Source organism: Diachasmimorpha longicaudata, chromosome 3, assembly GCF_034640455.1.
Source record: "Diachasmimorpha longicaudata isolate KC_UGA_2023 chromosome 3, iyDiaLong2, whole genome shotgun sequence".
Taxonomy (NCBI): domain Eukaryota; kingdom Metazoa; phylum Arthropoda; class Insecta; order Hymenoptera; family Braconidae; genus Diachasmimorpha; species Diachasmimorpha longicaudata.
Window position 1 is genome coordinate 955,830 of NC_087227.1, and position 22,274 is coordinate 978,103.

A 22,274-nucleotide genomic window follows, 5' to 3' on the forward strand; every position below is an offset into this window, starting at 1 on the left:
TATACATATGCGTTTTTACGACATCGTGGGAGTCACTTTTTTTGGCTGCACGTAGACAACATCTGGCATCATATTCGGTTTCAGCACGTCGAATAACCAAGGAAACTGTTGCAACATCGTTTTCTTTGCGACCACAGCTCACGAAATGCTCAATCATAGAAGTTGATATTCGTGTTCGATATGATGGCATATAACATGAGTACACATTGTCGTAGGCCGATGAAATCGCGTGCAATAGCTTCGTCTTGTCGAACTTCACGAGTGCAATACGCGAAGTTTGCGTGCGAACAATTTGTCTTCGAGAAAAAGTCGATTATACATATGCGTTTTTACGACATCGTGGGAATCACTTTTTTTTGACTGCACGTAGACAAAATCTGGCATCATATTCGGTTTCAGCACGTCGAATAACCAAGGAAAATGATGCAACATCGTTTTCTTTGCGACCACAGCACACGAAAAACTCAATCATAGAAGTTGATATTCGTGTTCGATATGATTGCATATAACATAAGTACACATTGTCGAAGGCCGATGAAACCGCGTGCAATAGCTTGGTCTTGTCGAACTTTACGAGTGCAATGCGCGAAGTTTGCGTGCGAACAACTTGTCTTCGAGAAAAAGTCGATCATACATATGCGTTTTTAGGACATCGTGGGAATTACTTTTTTTGGCTGCACGTAGACAAAATCTGGCATCATATTCGATTTCAGCACGTCGAATAACGAAGGAAACTGATACAACATCGTTTTCTTTGCGACCACAGCTCACGGAAAACTCAATCACAGAAGTTGATATTCGTGTTCGATATGATTTCATATAACTTGAGTACACATTGTCGTAGGCCGATGAAACCGCGTGCAATAGCTTCGTCGTGTCAAACTACACGAGTGCAATACGGGAAGTTTGCGTGTGAACAATTTTTCTTCGAGAAAAACTCAATCATAGAAGTTGTTATTCGTGTTCGATATGATGGCGTATATCTTGAGTACACATTGTCGTAGGCCGATGAAACCGCGTGCAATAGCTTCGTCTTGTCGAACTACACGAGTGCAATGCGCGAAGTTTGCGTGCGAACAATTTGTCTTCGAGAAAAAGTAGATTATACATATGCGTTTTTACGACGTCGTGGGAATCACTTTTTTTTGGCTGCTCGTAGACAAAATCTGGCATCATATTCGATTTCAGCACGTCAGATAACCAGGGAAACTGATGCAACATCGTTTTCTTTGCCACCATAGCTCACGAAAAACTCAATCATAGAAGTTGATATTCGTGTTCGATATGATTGCATATAACATGAGTAGACATTGTCGTAGGCCGATGAAACCGCGTGCAATAGCTTCGTCTTGTCGAACTACACGAGTGCCATGCGCGAAGTTTGCGTGCGAACAATTTGTCTTCGAGAAAAAGTCGATTATACATATGCGTTTTTACGACATCGTGGGAATCACTTTTTTTTGGCTGCACGTAGACAAAATCTGGCATCATATTCGGTTTCAGCACGTCGAATAATCAGGCAAACTGATGCAACTGCGTTTTCTTGGCGACCACAGCTCACGAAAAAATCAATCATAGAAGTTGATATTCGTGTTCGATATGATGGCATATAACTTGAGTACACATTGTCGTAGGCCGATGAAATCGCGTGCAATAGCTTCGTCTTGTCGAACTTCACGAGTGCAATGCGCGAAGTTTGCGTGCGAACAATTTGTCTTCGAGAAAAACTCGATTATACATATGCGTTTTTACGACATCGTGGGGATCACTTTTTTTTGGCTGCACGTAGACAAAATCTGGCATCATATTCGGTTTCAGCACGTCGAATAACCAAGGAAACTGATGCAACATCGTTTTCTTTGCGACCACAGCTCACGAAAAACTCAATCACAGAAGTTGATATTCGTGTTCGATATGATGGCATATAACATGAGTACACTTTGTCGTAGGCCGATGAAACCGCGTGCAATAGCTTCGTCGTGTCAAACTACACGAGTGCAATACGGGAAGTTTGCGTGTGAACAATTTTTCGTCGAGAAAAACTCAATCATAGAAGTTGTTATTCGTGTTCGATATGATGGCGTATATCTTGAGTACACATTGTCGTAGGCCGATGAAACCGCGTGCAATAGCTTCGTCTTGTCGAACTACACGAGTGCAATGCGCGAAGTTTGCGTGCGAACAATTTGTCTTCGAGAAAAAGTAGATTATACATATGCGTTTTTACGACGTCGTGGGAATCACTTTTTTTTGGCTGCTCGTAGACAAAATCTGGCATCATATTCGATTTCAGCACGTCAGATAACCAGGGAAACTGATGCAACATCGTTTTCTTTGCCACCATAGCTCACGAAAAACTCAATCATAGAAGTTGATATTCGTGTTCGATATGATTGCATATAACATGAGTAGACATTGTCGTAGGCCGATGAAACCGCGTGCAATAGCTTCGTCTTGTCGAACTACACGAGTGCCATGCGCGAAGTTTGCGTGCGAACAATTTGTCTTCGAGAAAAAGTCGATTATACATATGCGTTTTTACGACATCGTGGGAATCACTTTTTTTTGGCTGCACGTAGACAAAATCTGGCATCATATTCGGTTTCAGCACGTCGAATAATCAGGCAAACTGATGCAACTGCGTTTTCTTGGCGACCACAGCTCACGAAAAAATCAATCATAGAAGTTGATATTCGTGTTCGATATGATGGCATATAACTTGAGTACACATTGTCGTAGGCCGATGAAACCGCGTGCAATAGCTTCGTCTTGTCGAACTACACGAGTGCAATACGCGAAGTTTGCGTGTGAACAATTTGTCTTGGAGAAAAACTCAATAATAGAAGTTGTTATTCGTGTTCGATATGAGGGCGTATATCTTCAGTACACATGGTCGTAGGCCGATGAAACCGCGTGCAATAGCTTCGTCTTGTCGAATTACACGAGTGCAATGCGCGAAGTTTGCGTGTGAACAATTTGTCTTCGAGAAAAAGTCGATCATACATATGCGATTTTCCGACATGGTGGGAATCACTTTTTTTTGGCTGCAGGTAGACAAAATCTGGCATCATATTCGGTTTCACCACGTCGAATAACCAAGGAAACTGATGCAACATCGTTTTCTTTGCGACCACAGCTCACGAAAAACTCAATCATAGTAGTTGATATTCGTGTTCGATATGATGGCATATAACATGAGTACACATTGTCGTAGGCCGATGAAACCGCGTGCAATAGCTTCGTCTTGTCGAACTACACGAGTGCAATGCGCGAAGTTTGCGTGCGAACAATTTGTCTTCGAGAAAAAGTCGATTATACATATGCGTTTTTACGACATCGTGGGAGTCACTTTTTTTGGCTGCACGTAGACAACATCTGGCATCATATTCGGTTTCAGCACGTCGAATAACCAAGGAAACTGTTGCAACATCGTTTTCTTTGCGACCACAGCTCACGAAATGCTCAATCATAGAAGTTGATATTCGTGTTCGATATGATGGCATATAACATGAGTACACATTGTCGTAGGCCGATGAAATCGCGTGCAATAGCTTCGTCTTGTCGAACTTCACGAGTGCAATGCGCGAAGTTTGCGTGCGAACAATTTGTCTTCGAGAAAAAGTCGATTATACATATGCGTTTTTACGACATCGTGGGAATCACTTTTTTTTGGCTGCACGTAGACAAAATCTGGCATCATATTCGGTTTCAGCACGTCGAATAACCAAGGAAAATGATGCAACATCGTTTTCTTTGCGACCACAGCACACGAAAAACTCAATCATAGAAGTTGATATTCGTGTTCGATATGATTGCATATAACATAAGTACACATGGTCGTAGGCCGATGAAACCGCGTGCAATAGCTTCGTCTTGTCGAATTACACGAGTGCAATGCGCGAAGTTTGCGTGTGAACAATTTGTCTTCGAGAAAAAGTCGATCATACATATGCGATTTTGCGACACGGTGGGAATCACTTTTTTTTGGCTGCAGGTAGACAAAATCTGGCATCATATTCGGTTTCACCACGTCGAATAACCAAGGAAACTGATGCAACATCGTTTTCTTTGCGACCACAGCTCACGAAAAACTCAATCATAGTAGTTGATATTCGTGTTCGATATGATGGCATATAACATGAGTACACATTGTCGTAGGCCGATGAAACCGCGTGCAATAGCTTCGTCTTGTCGAACTACACGAGTGCAATGCGCGAAGTTTGCGTGCGAACAATTTGTCTTCGAGAAAAAGTCGATTATACATATGCGTTTTTACGACATCGTGGGAGTCACTTTTTTTGGCTGCACGTAGACAACATCTGGCATCATATTCGGTTTCAGCACGTCGAATAACCAAGGAAACTGTTGCAACATCGTTTTCTTTGCGACCACAGCTCACGAAATGCTCAATCATAGAAGTTGATATTCGTGTTCGATATGATGGCATATAACATGAGTACACATTGTCGTAGGCCGATGAAATCGCGTGCAATAGCTTCGTCTTGTCGAACTTCACGAGTGCAATACGCGAAGTTTGCGTGCGAACAATTTGTCTTCGAGAAAAAGTCGATTATACATATGCGTTTTTACGACATCGTGGGAATCACTTTTTTTTGACTGCACGTAGACAAAATCTGGCATCATATTCGGTTTCAGCACGTCGAATAACCAAGGAAAATGATGCAACATCGTTTTCTTTGCGACCACAGCACACGAAAAACTCAATCATAGAAGTTGATATTCGTGTTCGATATGATTGCATATAACATAAGTACACATTGTCGAAGGCCGATGAAACCGCGTGCAATAGCTTGGTCTTGTCGAACTTTACGAGTGCAATGCGCGAAGTTTGCGTGCGAACAACTTGTCTTCGAGAAAAAGTCGATCATACATATGCGTTTTTAGGACATCGTGGGAATTACTTTTTTTGGCTGCACGTAGACAAAATCTGGCATCATATTCGATTTCAGCACGTCGAATAACGAAGGAAACTGATACAACATCGTTTTCTTTGCGACCACAGCTCACGGAAAACTCAATCACAGAAGTTGATATTCGTGTTCGATATGATTTCATATAACTTGAGTACACATTGTCGTAGGCCGATGAAACCGCGTGCAATAGCTTCGTCTTTTCGAACTACATGAGTGCAATGCGCGAAGTTTGCGTGTGAACAATTTGTCTTCGAGAAAAACTCGATTATACATATGCGTTTTTACGACATCGTGGGAATCACTTTTTTTTGGCTGCACGTAGACAAAATCTGGCATCATATTCGGTTTCAGCACGTCGAATAACCAAGGAAACTGATGCAACATCGTTTTCTTTGCGACCACAGCTCACGAAAAACTCAATCATAGAAGTTGATATTCCGGTTCGATATGATGGCATATAACTTGAGTACATATTGTCGTATGCCGATGAAACCGCGTGCAATAGCTTCGTCTTGTCGAACTACACGAGTGCAATGCGCGAAGTTTGCGTGTGAACAATTTGTCTTCGAGAAAAAGTTGATTATACATATGCGTTATTACGACATCGTGGGCATCACTTTTTTTTGGCTGCACGTAGACAAAATCTGGCATCATATTCGGTTTCAGCACGTCGAATAATCAGGGAAACTGATGCAACTTCGTTTTCTTGGCGACAACAGCTCACGAAAAAATCAATCATAGAAGTTGATATTCGTGTTCGATATGATGGCATATAACTTGAGTACACATTGTCGTAGGCCGGTGAAACCGCGTGCAATAGCTTCGTCGTGTCGGACTACACGAGTGCAATACGGGAAGTTTGCGTGTGAACAATTTGTCTTCGAGAAAAACTCAATCATAGAAGTTGTTATTCGTGTTCGATATGATGGCGTATATCTTGAGTACACATTGTCGTGTGCCGACGAAACCGCGTGCAATAGCTTCGTCTTGTCGAACTACACGAGTGCAATGCGCGAAGTTTGCGTGCGAACAATTTGTCTTCGAGAAAAAGTCGATTATACATATGCGTTTTTACGACATCGTGGGAGTCACTTGTTTTGGCTGCACGTAGACAACATCTGGCATCATATTCGGTTTCAGCACGTCGAATAACCAAGGAAACTGTTGCAACATCGTTTTCTTTGCGACCACAGCTCACGAAATGCTCAATCATAGAAGTTGATATTCGTGTTCGATATGATGGCATATAACATGAGTACACATTGTCGTAGGCCGATGAAATCGCGTGCAATAGCTTCGTCTTGTCGAACTTCACGAGTGCAATGCGCGAAGTTTGCGTGCGAACAATTTTTCTTCGAGAAAAACTCAATCATAGAAGTTGTTATTCGTGTTCGATATGATGGCGTATATCTTGAGTACACATTGTCGAAGGCCCATGAAACCGCGTGCAATAGCTTGGTCTTGTCGAACTTTACGAGTGCAATGCGCGAAGTTTGCGTGCGAACAACGTGTCTTCGAGAAAAAGTCGATCATACATATGCGTTTTTAGGACATCGTGGGAATTACTTTTTTTGGCTGCACGTAGACAAAATCTGGCATCATATTCGATTTCAGCACGTCGAATAACGAAGGAAACTGATACAACATCGTTTTCTTTGCGACCACAGCTCACGGAAAACTCAATTACAGAAGTTGATATTCGTGTTCGATATGATTTCATATAACTTGAGTACACATTGTCGTAGGCCGATGAAACCACGTGCAATAGCTTCGTCTTTTCGAACTACACGAGTGCAATGCGCGAAGTTTGCGTGTGAACAATTTGTCTTCGAGAAAAAGTCGATTATACATATGCGTTATTACGACATCGTGGGAATCACTTTTTTTTGGCTGCACGTAGACAAAATCTGGCATCATATTCGGTTTCAGCACGTCGAATAATCAGGGAAACTGATGCAACTTCGTTTTCTTGGCGACCACAGCTCACGAAAAAATCAATCATAGAAGTTGATATTCGTGTTCGATATGATGGCATATAACTTGAGTACACATTGTCGTAGGCCGGTGAAACCGCGTGCAATAGCTTCGTCGTGTCGGACTACACGAGTGCAATACGGGAAGTTTGCGTGTGAACAATTTGTCTTCGAGAAAAACTCAATCATAGAAGTTGTTATTCGTGTTCGATATGATGGCGTATATCTTGAGTACACATTGTCGTGTGCCGACGAAACCGCGTGTGTTCGGGCCTCAATTTAGAAATAAGGCATAGAGATTTTATCAGTGAAACTCTACGAGTTAAATTGTTAGGGTACACGGTCACTTTTATTATTGTAATCCTCAAGGGACTCTAGGAAACACGTTTTCTAGTTTTTGCCATTTATAACACTTTTCCGGAGTCCAACTATAAACTGTCGACCCTCCGCATCATTAAGTAGTTGAGGAATTTTTCCTCAATTAGGCTCAACGGTTTGCGCGGAAGACCCAGGAATTTGGAACCGTATAGACGAAGTCAGAAATGGGCTAACTCCCCCGACAATCCTTGACCAATGACGCGAGAGGTGTCGACCTTTTAGACCAATAGTCATAGAATTCCCCTTCCTCTCTTGATATAATTTTTGAAGTAAATTTTAAGTTCGAAAAAAGGACTAGGTCAGTAAGAAACTAACATTAAAAAGGACAAGACCTAGCTCTGTCTTCAAATTTTCTGCCACTAACAAGACCCGTCGCTCTGCTAGTGTGTATGACCCCTTGCATCGTTATTTGTATATTAATACAGTAGTGTTTAAAAAAATTTAATTGATACGTGACAAGTATATATTATTGACTATCTTTGTGAATAAATAAATATAGTGAAAAGTGCGTCACTTCAGTTAATTTATCCCGCCCAAAACTGTGATGGTTCACGTCCCGTCGCAGTCATCCAATTAACCGCCGTTCCAGCCAACAGGAATAATTCGGGACTTACTACCCCGAAAAGAATCGAGTCGTCGAACAGATCGCGGAGGGAAATTGTAAGAACATTTTTGGTCCTTCGAGCCGGATACATCCGAACAATCTACGCAGCAACTACACCGCAACAAGAACAACGAAAAGGTAAGCTAGTCTAATATTGAATCGTCTATCCTATCCTTTCCTTTTCCTAAATCTTCGGCAAAATGTCACTGTCGGAAGAGCAAATAGCCAGACGTGCCGAATTGGTTTCTCTACGTGGCTCTATCAAGAGGAGAATAACCAAATTTAAAAACTATTTGGAAAAATCTGGACCACATGCTTCCAAGGATTACATCGAGAAACAACTGCATCTCATCAACAATGAATACGTCAAATTGCCTGAGCTCACGGTAGAACTGGAGACACTCGAACCAGAAGGGAACCATGCAGAAAATGCAGAAACCGTCGAAGATGATTATGAAGAAATTCAAGTGCTGGTCCGTAAATTCAACTCTCCACACCTGGGCCAAGGTCAGGCCATCACGAGACAAACCAGTAGCACGTCCACAATCCACTCACAGCCAGCGTATCACGATTACCTCAAAACAATACCGCGAATGGAAGCCAAGAAATTCGATGGGAAAATCGAAAATTGGCGAACATATCGAGATTGGTTCGTCTCCACAATCCACAAGCGAGAATGTCTCACGGACAGTGAGCGACTAGATATTCTGAAGCGAACATTGGAAGGAGAAGCGTTAGCCACCATTGAAGGCTTTGCAGTCACCGATGAGAACTTCGATGTTGCTTGGGAACTCCTAAAGGACATCTACGACGTCGAATGGCTGCTCATACTGAGACATTTTGACTTGTTAATGGAAACCCCGAGCATGAAGAAGAATTCATCAGGAGAATTGAGAAGAGTGCTCAATCACGTTCAAACTCATGCCCTGGCCATGAAAGCCCTTGGTGAAAACATCGAGGCATGGAACACACCTCTTGTTCACATCATCCTCAAACGACTTCACCATGACACCTACAGAGAGTGGAATCGACAGAAAAAGGGAAAGAAGATGCCCAATTATCAAGAGCTGCTGGAATTCCTACGTGAAGAATCCACAAAACTCACTGATGTCTCCCCAAAGTCCCCTATCAATGGCTCCAATACCTCAGCAACCATCATGAACAAAAGGAGCAAGAACAACAGGGACAATATGAGGACACAAGTATTGCTCACTGATACAGGGGAAACAATGTGTCGTATTTGTAAAGAAGATCACGCAGTTGATACCTGCGCTAAATTATTAGCCCTCTCCACAACGGACCGCATTCAAGCAGCACGACAAGCACGGCTATGTCTCAACTGCCTCACTCCAGGTCACAAGACCCGAACGTGCAAGGAGGATAGGTGCGGTACCTGCAAAAAACGTCATAATGTTATACTCCACCTAAACGATGAAGAATTAAAAAACTTCAACCCCAAAACAGCATGACTAAGCACACCTATTGTCCCTGGAACACTTTCATCGGTCAATGAAGCAATAAACAACACAGATAACACTCAACGACAACCATTAGTGACCCTGGTGGCCTCTCTACCATCAAAAGATCTCATTGTGACAGCAATTATACTCGTATTCGATAATCAAGGGACACCAATCAAATGTCGAGCTGTGTTAGATACAGGCTCCACAACGAATTTCATGACAGGGGACTTGGCGAAAAGATTGAGAATTCCAATGGAGCGATGTTCGATTCCAATATCGGCGATCGGCAGCACTCGATCCGCCACAAACTACCTAATTAAAGCAAGGATCCAGTCGAGAGTCAACGCATACTCGAGAACACTAAATTTCCTGACGGTATCAGAACTTGGAGGATTCCATCCTAATGAACCAATTGATAGAAGTGTTCTCCAGATACCGAAAAATATTACATTAGCAGACCCCCATTTTGATCGCCCCGCCCCAGCAGATATGCTATTGAGTGCTGGAACTACACTCTCATTGCTGTGCCAAGGACAAATCAAATTGGATAAGTCTGGACAACCCGATCTTATCATCCAGAGTACTCAACTCGGATGGATCATCGGGGGGAGCGTTATGGCATGCAAACGCCCCCAACACATTTCATCAACGTCTAATCTCCTCTCCGATGCTGAACTCAACATTGAGAAATTTTGGGAACTGGAAGCTCTGCCAAAACGACGTTTTCTCTCCAAAGAAGAAGAAGCCTGTGAAAAATACTTCAAACTTCACACCTATCGAGACCATGAGGGAAAATACGTTGTATCACTACCCTTTAATGAGAAGAAACCCCTCATTTCAGCCTCAAGGATCAGAGCCGAAAGAATGCTGAAACAACTGTTAAGGAAATTCACGCAAAACGAAGCTCTAGAGAAACAGTATCGGGATGTAATGCAGGAATATATCGATCTAGGCCACATGTCTTTAGTAAACGAAGCAGAGGCACGAGACACGCAGTTCTACATGCCTCACCACGCAGTGTTCAAAACGACTAGTCTCACAACCAAGGTGAGAGTCGTATTCAACGCCTCCGCGAAGAGTGGAGAATTTGATACATCGCTGAATGACGCTCTTATCACAGGACCAACCATTCAGGATGATATCTTCAGTTTGTTAATCCGTTTCAGAACTCATCAATATGTACTCACCGGAGATGTGGAAAAAATGTACAGACAGTTCTGGGTGAACAAGGACGACAGGAAGTATCAGCGCATTCTCTGGGTTGACGTGTCAAACAATATTCAGACGTACGAATTAAACACCGTCACCTTTGGCGTTGCCTCTGCGCCCTTCTTAGCCATCCGTTGCCTCCAGCAATTAGCTAGCGATGAAGGCCATGATTACCCAGAAGCTGCTCTACGAATCCAGCGAGACATGTACGTTGATGACTTATTGACCGGTGCAGACAATAAGGAAGATCTCATTAAAATTCGCGAAGATATTAATTTCATTCTCACGAAAGGACACCTGAACATGAGACAGTGGGCCTCAAACGACCCAGGGGTTCTCAAGGGACTACCTGAAACGAACGTTAATATGCGACTTCAAGGCGGCGACGATGCCACAATAAAGGTATTAGGGCTTTACTGGAACTCAAACAATGACTCCATGGTATATACCGTTGAACCAATACCATTCATTAAAAACGTCACCAAGAGAAAAATTTCCTCCGACCTCGCTAAAATATTCGATCCCCTTGGACTCGTTGGACCTGTCATCATGAAAGGAAAAATCATCTTGCAGCAATTGTGGAAGGAGAAACTCGGTTGGGATGACCCAGTCCCTCTGTCCATATATACAGAATGGAAAACTTATCTGCAACAACTCCCCTTACTCAACAATACGCAATTTCAAAGGAAGACAATTCTCTCCGAAGCTATAGAGGTACAACTACATGGCTTTTGCGACGCTAGCGATCAGGGCTATGGTGCGTGTGTCTACCTGAGGACAACTGACCGCAGCAATGAGACCCAAACGTACCTGCTCTGCGCAAAGTCTAGAGTTGCCCCTATCAATAAAAAGGCTACGATCCCGAGACTCGAATTGTGCTCCGCATTATTGCTAGCTGAACTCGTTGAGTCAGTTGAAAATACAATCACACAAAAAATACCGCGTCGAGTGCTCTGGTCCGATTCGATGATTGCCCTGCATTGGATAAATACTCCTCCACACAAACTCACTGTCTTCGTGGCAAACAGAGTGTCGGGAATCTTGGAGAAATGCTCCAATGCAGAATGGAGACACGTAAGGACCAATGACAATCCAGCCGACCATATTTCCAGAGGATGTTTGCCAGAAGATTTCACCGAAGGTATCAACTGGAAGACAGGACCTAAGTGGCTCAATTCAACCGAAGATCAATGGCCAGAATCAAAGCTCCTCATCCCTCCAGAAGTACCCGAGATGCGGAAGGTCTATTGCCTCTTAAGTATAACCCACAATAGGCTCCTAAGTAAATTTTCATGTATCGGAAAGCTGAGGAGAGTCATGGCTCTCTTCCTACGCTTAGCGACCAAGAAGAAAGGTCCAATAACCGTAGATGAAATTCAAGACGCAAATGACCACATCATCAGATTGGTACAAGCAGAATGTTTCAACGACGAATTGAGAATGTTGAAGCAAGGAAATGAACTCCCACCCAAGCATAGATGGCTAGCAATGAGTCCGTACCTAGATGCGAAGGGTTTGATAAGAGTAGGAGGCAGATTGAGAAACGCCAACATCAAATACTCAGAGAAACATCCTTTGATTTTGCCCAAACATCATCATGTCGTAGATTTGTTGATACGTCACGAACACCTAAGGACATATCATGCTGGTGCTCAAACGACTTTATATTCATTACGGAGGAACTACTGGATTCTTGATGCTCGTCAACGTGTTAGATACCTTATTCGTAATTGCACGCAATGCATCAGAGCCAAACCACCCCCTACTGACTATATTATGGGTAATTTACCTGCAGCCCGAGTAACAGAGGCTCGACCATTTTTGAATGTTGGTGTGGATTATTGTGGACCCTTTTACTTAAAGGAGAAAAAACACCGCAACCGCAATAAAATAAAGGTCTGGGTCTCTGTCTTTGTATGCTTCGTGGTCAAAGCAGTACACCTAGAGGTAGAAAGCGACCTGACAACGGAAGGATTCATAGCAGCATTTAAACGTTTCACATCAAGGCGAGGAAAGCCAATGAATGTGTACTCCGATAATGGAAAAAACTTTGTGGGTGCGGCAAATGAAATCAAGGAGCTATATTCATTCCTGCAATCCGAAACCCACAATGAAATCATGCACAGACGTTTGGCAAATGATGGCATTGAGTGGCATTTTATCCCACCCAGAGCACCACACGTGGGTGGTCTATGGGAAGCCTGTGTCAAATCGTTCAAGCATCATCTATATCGGATCACAGATTGTCTTGTAACATTTGAAGAATTTAACACCTTAGTAATTGAAATAGAATCAATCCTGAACTCTCGTCCACTAACCCCCATGTCCTCTGATCCTCATGATCCAACTGCATTGTCCCCTGCTCATTTCTTAATAGGCGATTCATTGACTAGCATACCCGAAACCGATTTCACTGAAATTTCAAACAACCGTTTATCCTCATGGGAGGTCATCCAAAGGAAGAAACAGGAGTTTTGGAAACGTTGGTATAAGGAATACCTTAATGAACAGAACCGTAAGAACAAGTGGACCCATGGGCAGCACAACATTCGAGAGGGAACATTGGTGATACTACGAGAGGACAATGTACCCCCTAAGCAATGGATCTTAGGGCGAGTCATCAAGGTTTTTCCAGGAAGTGATGGTGTAACACGAACTGTGAGAGTAAAAACCACCACAGGTGAATTCGATCGTAATGTGCGTAAACTGACTGCGCTCCTCACCGAAGATGAAGACTCAAATTTAGTGAATTCAAGTGAAAAAGAAACAGACAATTTAAAAGAACTCTAAAGAGTAATTGCTATAAAATTAAGTTGTAAACATTCATAGTCCTGTAAGTCCATTTCCCAATTCTTGCTTCGTAGATATGAGTAGAGTAAACAATCATCTTTGTTGTAAAATTTGTTGAAAGTTATCAACTCTCAACGGGGGCAGGATGTTCGGGCCTCAATTTAGAAATAAGGCATAGAGATTTTATCAGTGAAACTCTACGAGTTAAATTGTTAGGGTACACGGTCGCTTTTATTATTGTAATCCTCAAGGGACTCTAGGAAACACGTTTTCTAGTTTTTGCCATTTATAACACTTTTCCGGAGTCCAACTATAAACTGTCGACCCTCCGCATCATTAAGTAGTTGAGGAATTTTTCCTCAATTAGGCTCAACGGTTTGCGCGGAAGACCCAGGAATTTGGAACCGTATAGACGAAGTCACAAATGGGCTAACTCCCCCGACAATCCTTGACCAATGACGCGAGAGGTGTCGACCTTTTAGACCAATAGTCATAGAATTCCCCTTCCTCTCTTGATATAATTTTTGAAGTAAATTTTAAGTTCGAAAAAAGGACTAGGTCAGTAAGAAACTAACATTAAAAAGGACAAGACCTAGCTCTGTCTTCAAATTTTCTGCCACTAACAAGACCCGTCGCTCTGCTAGTGTGTATGACCCCTTGCATCGTTATTTGTATATTAATACAGTAGTGTTTAAAAAAATTTAATTGATACGTGACAAGTATATATTATTGACTATCTTTGTGAATAAATAAATATAGTGAAAAGTGCGTCACTTCAGTTAATTTATCCCGCCCAAAACTGTGATGGTTCACGTCCCGTCGCAGTCATCCAATTAACCGCCGTTCCAGCCAACAGGAATAATTCGGGACTTACTACCCCGAAAAGAATCGAGTCGTCGAACAGATCGCGGAGGGAAATTGTAAGAACAGCGTGCAATAGCTTCGTCTTGTCGAACTAAACGAGCGCAATGCGCGAAGTTTGCGTGCGAACTATTTGTCTTCGAGAAAAAGTAGATTATACATATGCGTTGTTACGACATCGTGGGAATCACTTTTTTTTGGCTGCACGTAGACAAAATCTGGCATCAAATTCGGTTTCAGTACGTCGAATAACCAAGGAAACTGATGCAACATCGTTGTCTTTGCGACCACAGCTCACGAAAAACTCAATCATAGAAGTTGCAATTCGTTTTCGATATGATGGCATATAACATGAATACACATTGTCGTAGGCCGATGAAACCGCGTGCAATAGCTTCGTCGTGTCGAACTACACGAGTGCAATACGGGAAGTTTGCGTGTGAACAATTTTTCTTCGAGAAAAACTCAATCATAGAAGTTGTTATTCGTGTTCGATATGATGGCGTATATCTTGAGTACACATTGTCGTAGGCCGATGAAACCGCGTGCAATAGCTTCGTCTTGTCGAACTACACGAGTGCAATGCGCGAAGTTTGCGTGCGAACAATTTGTCTTCGAGAAAAAGTAGATTATACATATGCGTTTTTACGACGTCGTGGGAATCACTTTTTTTTGGCTGCTCGTAGACAAAATCTGGCATCATATTCGATTTCAGCACGTCGAATAACCAGGGAAACTGATGCAACATCGTTTTCTTTGCCACCATAGCTCACGAAAAACTCAATCATAGAAGTTGATATTCGTGTTCGATATGATTGCATATAACATGAGTAGACATTGTCGTAGGCCGATGAAACCGCGTGCAATAGCTTCGTCTTGTCGAACTACACGAGTGCCATGCGCGAAGTTTGCGTGCGAACAATTTGTCTTCGAGAAAAAGTCGATTATACATATGCGTTTTTACGACATCGTGGGAATCACTTTTTTTTGGCTGCACGTAGACAAAATCTGGCATCATATTCGGTTTCAGCACGTCGAATAATCAGGGGAACTGATGCAACTTCGTTTTCTTGGCGACCACAGCTCACGAAAAAATCAATCATAGAAGTTGATATTCGTGTTCGATATGATGGCATATAACTTGAGTACACATTGTCGAAGGCCGGTGAAACCGCGTGCAATAGCTTCGTCGTGTCGGAGTACACGAGTGCAATACGGGAAGTTTGCGTGTGAACAATTTGTCTTCGAGAAAAACTCAATCATAGAAGTTGTTATTCGTGTTCATTATGATGGCGTATATCTTGAGTACACATTGTCGTGTGCCGACGAAACCGCGTGCAAGAGCTTCGTCTTGTCGAACTACACGAGTGCAATGCGCGAAGTTTGCGTGCGAACAATTTGTCTTCGAGAAAAAGTAGATTATACATATGCGTTTTTATGACATCGTGGGAATCACTTTTTTTTGGCTGCTCGTAGACAAAATCTGGCATCATATTCGGTTTCAGCACGTCGAATAACCAGGGAAACTGATGCAACATCGTTTTCTTTGCGACCACAGCACACGAAAAACTCAATCATACAAGTTGATATTCGTGTTCGATATGATTGCATATAACATAAGTACACATTGTCGTAGGCCGATGAAACCGCGTGCAATAGCTTGGTCTTGTCGAACTTTACGAGTGCAATGCGCGAAGTTTGCGTGCGAACAACTTGTCTTCGAGAAAAAGTCGATCATACATATGTGTTTTTAGGACATCGTGGGAATTACTTTTTTTGGCTGCACGTAGACAAAATCTGGCATCATATTCGGTTTCAGCACGTCGAATAATCAGGGAAACTGATGCAACTTCGTTTTCTTGGCGAGCACAGCTCACGAAAAAATCAATCATAGAAGTTGATATTCGTGTTCGATATGATGGCATATAACTTGAGTACACATTGTCGTAGGCCGGTGAAACCGCGTGCAATAGCTTCGTCGTGTCGGACTACACGAGTGCAATACGGGAAGTTTGCGTGTGAACAATTTGTCTTCGAGAAAAACTCAATCATAGAAGTTGTTATTCGTGTTCGATATGATGGCGTATATCTTGAGTACACATTGTCGTGTGCCGACGAAACCGCGTGCAATAGCTTCGTCTTGTCGAACTAAACGAGTGCAATGCGCGAAGTTTGCGTGCGAACTATTTGTCTTCGAGAAAAAGTAGATTATACATATGCGTTGTTACGACATCGTGGGAAGCACTTTTTTTTGGCTGCACGTAGACAAAATCTGGCATCATATTCGGTTTCAGTACGTCGAATAACCAAGGAAACTGATGCAACATCGTTGTCTTTGCGACCACAGGTCACGAAAAACTCAATCATAGAAGTTGCAATTCGTTTTCGATATGATGGCATATAACATGAATACACATTGTCGTAGGCCGATGAAACCGCGTGCAATAGCTTCGTCGTGTCGAACTACACGAGTGCAATACGGGAAGTTTGCGTGTGAACAATTTTTCTTCGAGAAAAACTCAATCATAGAAGTTGTTATTCGTGTGCGATATGATGGCGTATATCTTGAGTACACATTGTCGTAGGCCGATGAAACCGCGTGCAAGAGCTTCGCCTTGTCGAACTACACGAGTGCAATGCGCGAAGTTTGCGTGCGAACAATTTGTCTTCGAGAAAAAGTAGATTATACATATGCGTTTTTACGACATCGTGGGAATCACTTTTTTTTGGCTGCTCGTAGACAAAATCTGGCATCATATTCGGTTTCAGCACGTCGAATAACCAGGGAAACTGATGCAACATCGTTTTCTTTGCGACCACAGCACACGAAAAACTCAATCATAGAAGTTGATATTCGTGTTCGATATGATTGCATATAACATAAGTACACATTGTCGTAGGCCTATGAAACCGCGTGCAATAGCTTGGTCTTGTCGAACTTTACGAGTGCAATGCGCGAAGTTTGCGTGCGAACAACTTGTCTTCGAGAAAAAGTCGATCATACATATGCGTTTTTAGGACATCGTGGGAATTACTTTTTTTGGCTGCACGTAGACAAAATCTGGCATCATATTCGATTTCAGCACGTCGAATAACGAAGGAAACTGATACACCATCGTTTTCTTTGCGACCACAGCTCACGGAAAACTCAATCACAGAAGTTGATATTCGTGTTCGATATGATTTCATATAACTTGAGTACACATTGTCGTAGGCCGATGTAACCGCGTGCAATAGCTTCGTCTTTTCGAACTACACGAGTGCAATGCGCGAAGTTTGCGTGTGAACAATTTGTCTTCGAGAAAAACTCGATTATACATATGCGTTTTTACGACATCGTGGGAATCACTTTTTTTTGGCTGCACGTAGACAAAATCTGGCATCATATTCGGTTTCAGCACGTCGAATAACCAAGGAAACTGATGCAACATCGTTTTCTTTGCGACCACAGCTCACAAAAAACTCAATCATAGAAGTTGATATTCGTGTTCGATATGATTGCATATAACATAAGTACACATTGTCGTAGGCCGATGAAACCGCGTGCAATAGCTTGGTCTTGTCGAACTTTACGAGTGCAATGCGCGAAGTTTGCGTGTGAACAATTTGTCTTCGAGAAAAAGTCGATTATACATATGCGTTTTTACGACATCGTGGGAATCACTTTTTTTGGCTGCACGTAGACAAAATCTGGCATCATATTCGGTTTCAGCACGGCGAATAATCAAGGAAACTGATGCAACATCGTTTTCTTTTTCGAACACAGCTCACGAAAAACTCAATCATAGAAGTTGATATTCGTGTTCGATATGATGGCATATAACTTGAGTACACATTGTCGTAGGCCGATGAAACCGCGTGCAATAGCTTCGTCTTTTCGAACTTGACGAGTGCAATGCGCGAAGTTTGCGTGCGAACAACTTGTCTTCGAGAAAAAGTCGATCATACATATGCGTTTTTAGGACATCGTGGGACTCACTTTTTTTGGCTGCACGTAGACAAAATCTGGAATCATATTCGATTTCAGCACGTCGAATAACCAGGGAAACTTATGCAACATCGTTTCCTTTGCAACCACAGCTCACGAAAAACTCAATCATAGAAGTTGATATTCGTGTTCGATATGATGGCATATAACTTGAGTACGCATTGTCGTAGGCCGATGAAACCGCGTGCAATAGCTTCGTCTTGTCGAACTACACGAGTGCAATGCGCGAAGTTTGCGTGTGAACAATTTGTCTTCGAGAAAAAGTCGATTATACACATGCGTTATTACGACATCGTGGGAATCACTTTTTTTTGGCTGCACGTAGACAAAATCTGGCATCATATTCGGTTTCAGCACGTCGAATAATCAGGGAAACTGATGCAACATCGTTTTCTTGGCGACCACAGCTCACGAAAAAATCAATCATAGAAGTTGATATTCGTGTTCGATATGATGGCATATAACTTGAGTACACATTGTCGTAGGCCGGTGAAACCGCGTGCAATAGCTTCGTCGTGTCGGACTACACGAGTGCAATACGGGAAGTTTGCGTGTGAACAATTTGTCTTCGAGAAAAACTCAATCATAGAAGTTGTTATTCGTGTTCGATATGATGGCGTATATCTTGAGTACACATTGTCGTGTGCCGACGAAACCGCGTGCAATAGCTTCGTCTTGTCGAACTAAACGAGTGCAATGCGCGAAGTTTGCGTGCGAACTATTTGTCTTCGAGAAAAAGTAGATTATACATATGCGTTGTTACGACATCGTGGGAATCACTTATTTTTGGCTGCACGTAGACAAAATCTGGCATCATATTCGGTTTCAGTACGTCGAATAACCAAGGAAACTGATGCAACATCGTTGTCTTTGCGACCACAGCTCACGAAAAACTCAATCATAGAAGTTGCAATTCGTTTTCGATATGATGGCATATAACATGAATACACATTGTCGTAGGCCGATGAAACCGCATGCAATAGCTTCGTCGTGTCGAACTACACGAGTGCAATACGGGAAGTTTGCGTGTGAACAATTTTTCTTCGAGAAAAACTCAATCATAGAAGTTGTTATTCGTGTTCGATATGATGGCGTATATCTTGAGTACACATTGTCGTAGGCCGATGAAACCGCGTGCAATAGCTTCGTCTTGTCGAACTACACGAGTGCAATGCGCGAAGTTTGCGTGCGAACAATTTGTCTTCGAGAAAAAGTAGATTATACATATGCGTTTTTACGACGTCGTGGGAATCACTTTTTTTTGACTGCTCGTAGACAAAATCTGGCATCATATTCGATTTCAGCACGTCGAATAAACCAGGGAAACTGATGCAACATCGTTTTCTTTGCCACCATAGCTCACGAAAAACTCAATCATAGAAGTTGATATTCGTGTTCGATATGATTGCATATAACATGAGTAGACATTGTCGTAGGCCGATGAAACCGCGTGCAATAGCTTCGTCTTGTCGAACTACACGAGTGCCATGCGCGAAGTTTGCGTGCGAACAATTTGTCTTCGAGAAAAAGTCGATTATACATATGCGTTTTTACGACATCGTGGGAATCACTTTTTTTTGGCTGCACGTAGACAAAATCTGGCATCATATTCGGTTTCAGCACGTCGAATAATCAGGGAAACTGATGCAACTTCGTTTTCTTGGCGACCACAGCTCACGAAAAAATCAATCATAGAAGTTGATATTCGTGTTCGATATGATGGCATATAACTTGAGTACACATTGTCGTAGGCCGGTGAAACCGCGTGCAATAGCTTCGTCGTGTCGGACTACACGAGTGCAATACGGGAAGTTTGCGTGTGAACAATTTGTCTTCGAGAAAAACTCAATCATAGAAGTTGTTATTCGTGTTCGATATGATGGCGTATATCTTGAGTACACATTGTCGTGTGCCGACGAAACCGCGTGCAATAGCTTCGTCTTGTCGAACTAAACGAGTGCAATGCGCGAAGTTTGCGTGCGAACTATTTGTCTTCGAGAAAAAGTAGATTATACATATGCGTTGTTACGACATCGTGGGAATCACTTTTTTTTGGCTGCACGTAGACAAAATCTGGCATCAAATTCGGTTTCAGTACGTCGAATAACCAAGGAAACTGATGCAACATCGTTGTCTTTGCGACCACAGCTCACGAAAAACTCAATCATAGAAGTTGCAATTCGTTTTCGATATGATGGCATATAACATGAATACACATTGTCGTAGGCCGATGAAACCGCGTGCAATAGCTTCGTCGTGTCGAACTACACGAGTGCAATACGGGAAGTTTGCGTGTGAACAATTTTTCTTCGAGAAAAACTCAATCATAGAAGTTGTTATTCGTGTTCGATATGATGGCGTATATCTTGAGTACACATTGTCGTAGGCCGATGAAACCGCGTGCAATAGCTTCGTCTTGTCGAACTACACGAGTGCAATGCGCGAAGTTTGCGTGCGAACAATTTGTCTTCGAGAAAAAGTAGATTATACATATGCGTTTTTACGACGTCGTGGGAATCACTTTTTTTTGGCTGCTCGTAGACAAAATCTGGCATCATATTCGATTTCAGCACGTCGAATAACCAGGGAAACTGATGCAACATCGTTTTCTTTGCCACCATAGCTCACGAAAAACTCAATCATAGAAGTTGATATTCGTGTTCGATATGATTGCATATAACATGAGTAGACATTGTCGTAGGCCGATGAAACCGCGTGCAATAGCTTCGTCTTGTCGAACTACACGAGTGCCATGCGCGAAGTTTGCGTGCGAACAATTTGTCTTCGAGAAAAAGTCGATTATACATATGCGTTTTTACGACATCGTGGGAATCACTTTTTTTTGGCTGCACGTAGACAAAATCTGGCATCATATTCGGTTTCAGCACGTCGAATAATCAGGGGAACTGATGCAACTTCGTTTTCTTGGCGACCACAGCTCACGAAAAAATCAATCATAGAAGTTGATATTCGTGTTCGATATGATGGCATATAACTTGAGTACACATTGTCGAAGGCCGGTGAAACCGCGTGCAATAGCTTCGTCGTGTCGGAGTACACGAGTGCAATACGGGAAGTTTGCGTGTGAACAATTTGTCTTCGAGAAAAACTCAATCATAGAAGTTGTTATTCGTGTTCATTATGATGGCGTATATCTTGAGTACACATTGTCGTGTGCCGACGAAACCGCGTGCAAGAGCTTCGTCTTGTCGAACTACACGAGTGCAATGCGCGAAGTTTGCGTGCGAACAATTTGTCTTCGAGAAAAAGTAGATTATACATATGCGTTTTTATGACATCGTGGGAATCACTTTTTTTTGGCTGCTCGTAGACAAAATCTGGCATCATATTCGGTTTCAGCACGTCGAATAACCAGGGAAACTGATGCAACATCGTTTTCTTTGCGACCACAGCACACGAAAAACTCAATCATACAAGTTGATATTCGTGTTCGATATGATTGCATATAACATAAGTACACATTGTCGTAGGCCGATGAAACCGCGTGCAATAGCTTGGTCTTGTCGAACTTTACGAGTGCAATGCGCGAAGTTTGCGTGCGAACAACTTGTCTTCGAGAAAAAGTCGATCATACATATGTGTTTTTAGGACATCGTGGGAATTACTTTTTTTGGCTGCACGTAGACAAAATCTGGCATCATATTCGGTTTCAGTACGTCGAATAACCAAGGAAACTGATGCAACATCGTTGTCTTTGCGACCACAGCTCACGAAAAACTCAATCATAGAAGTTGCAATTCGTTTTCGATATGATGGCATATAACATGAATACACATTGTCGTAGGCCGATGAAACCGCGTGCAATAGCTTCGTCGTGTCGAACTACACGAGTGCAATACGGGAAGTTTGCGTGTGAACAATTTTTCTTCGAGAAAAACTCAATCATAGAAGTTGTTATTCGTGTTCGATATGATGGCGTATATCTTGAGTACACATTGTCGTAGGCCGATGAAACCGCGTGCAATAGCTTCGTCGTGTCGAACTACACGAGTGCAATACGGGAAGTTTGCGTGTGAACAATTTTTCTTCGAGAAAAACTCAATCATAGAAGTT

At 42.5% G+C, this 22,274-nt stretch overlaps 1 protein-coding gene across 1 annotated transcript in view; it reads left to right on the forward strand.

Annotated features, from left to right (window-relative positions):
• The window catches only part of LOC135159938 (uncharacterized), a 141,646-nt gene that overhangs the window by 96,774 nt on the left and 22,598 nt on the right, over positions 1–22,274 (forward strand). The window contains exons 5-11 of the mRNA XM_064116001.1: positions 7,610–7,668; positions 7,785–8,027; positions 8,106–9,278; positions 9,420–13,316; positions 13,375–13,436; positions 13,910–13,994; positions 14,111–14,271. Of these exons, the coding sequence (XP_063972071.1) occupies positions 7,610–7,668; positions 7,785–8,027; positions 8,106–9,278; positions 9,420–13,316; positions 13,375–13,436; positions 13,910–13,994; positions 14,111–14,271 (5,680 nt within the window). The remainder of the gene's footprint in view (positions 1–7,609; positions 7,669–7,784; positions 8,028–8,105; positions 9,279–9,419; positions 13,317–13,374; positions 13,437–13,909; positions 13,995–14,110; positions 14,272–22,274) is intronic.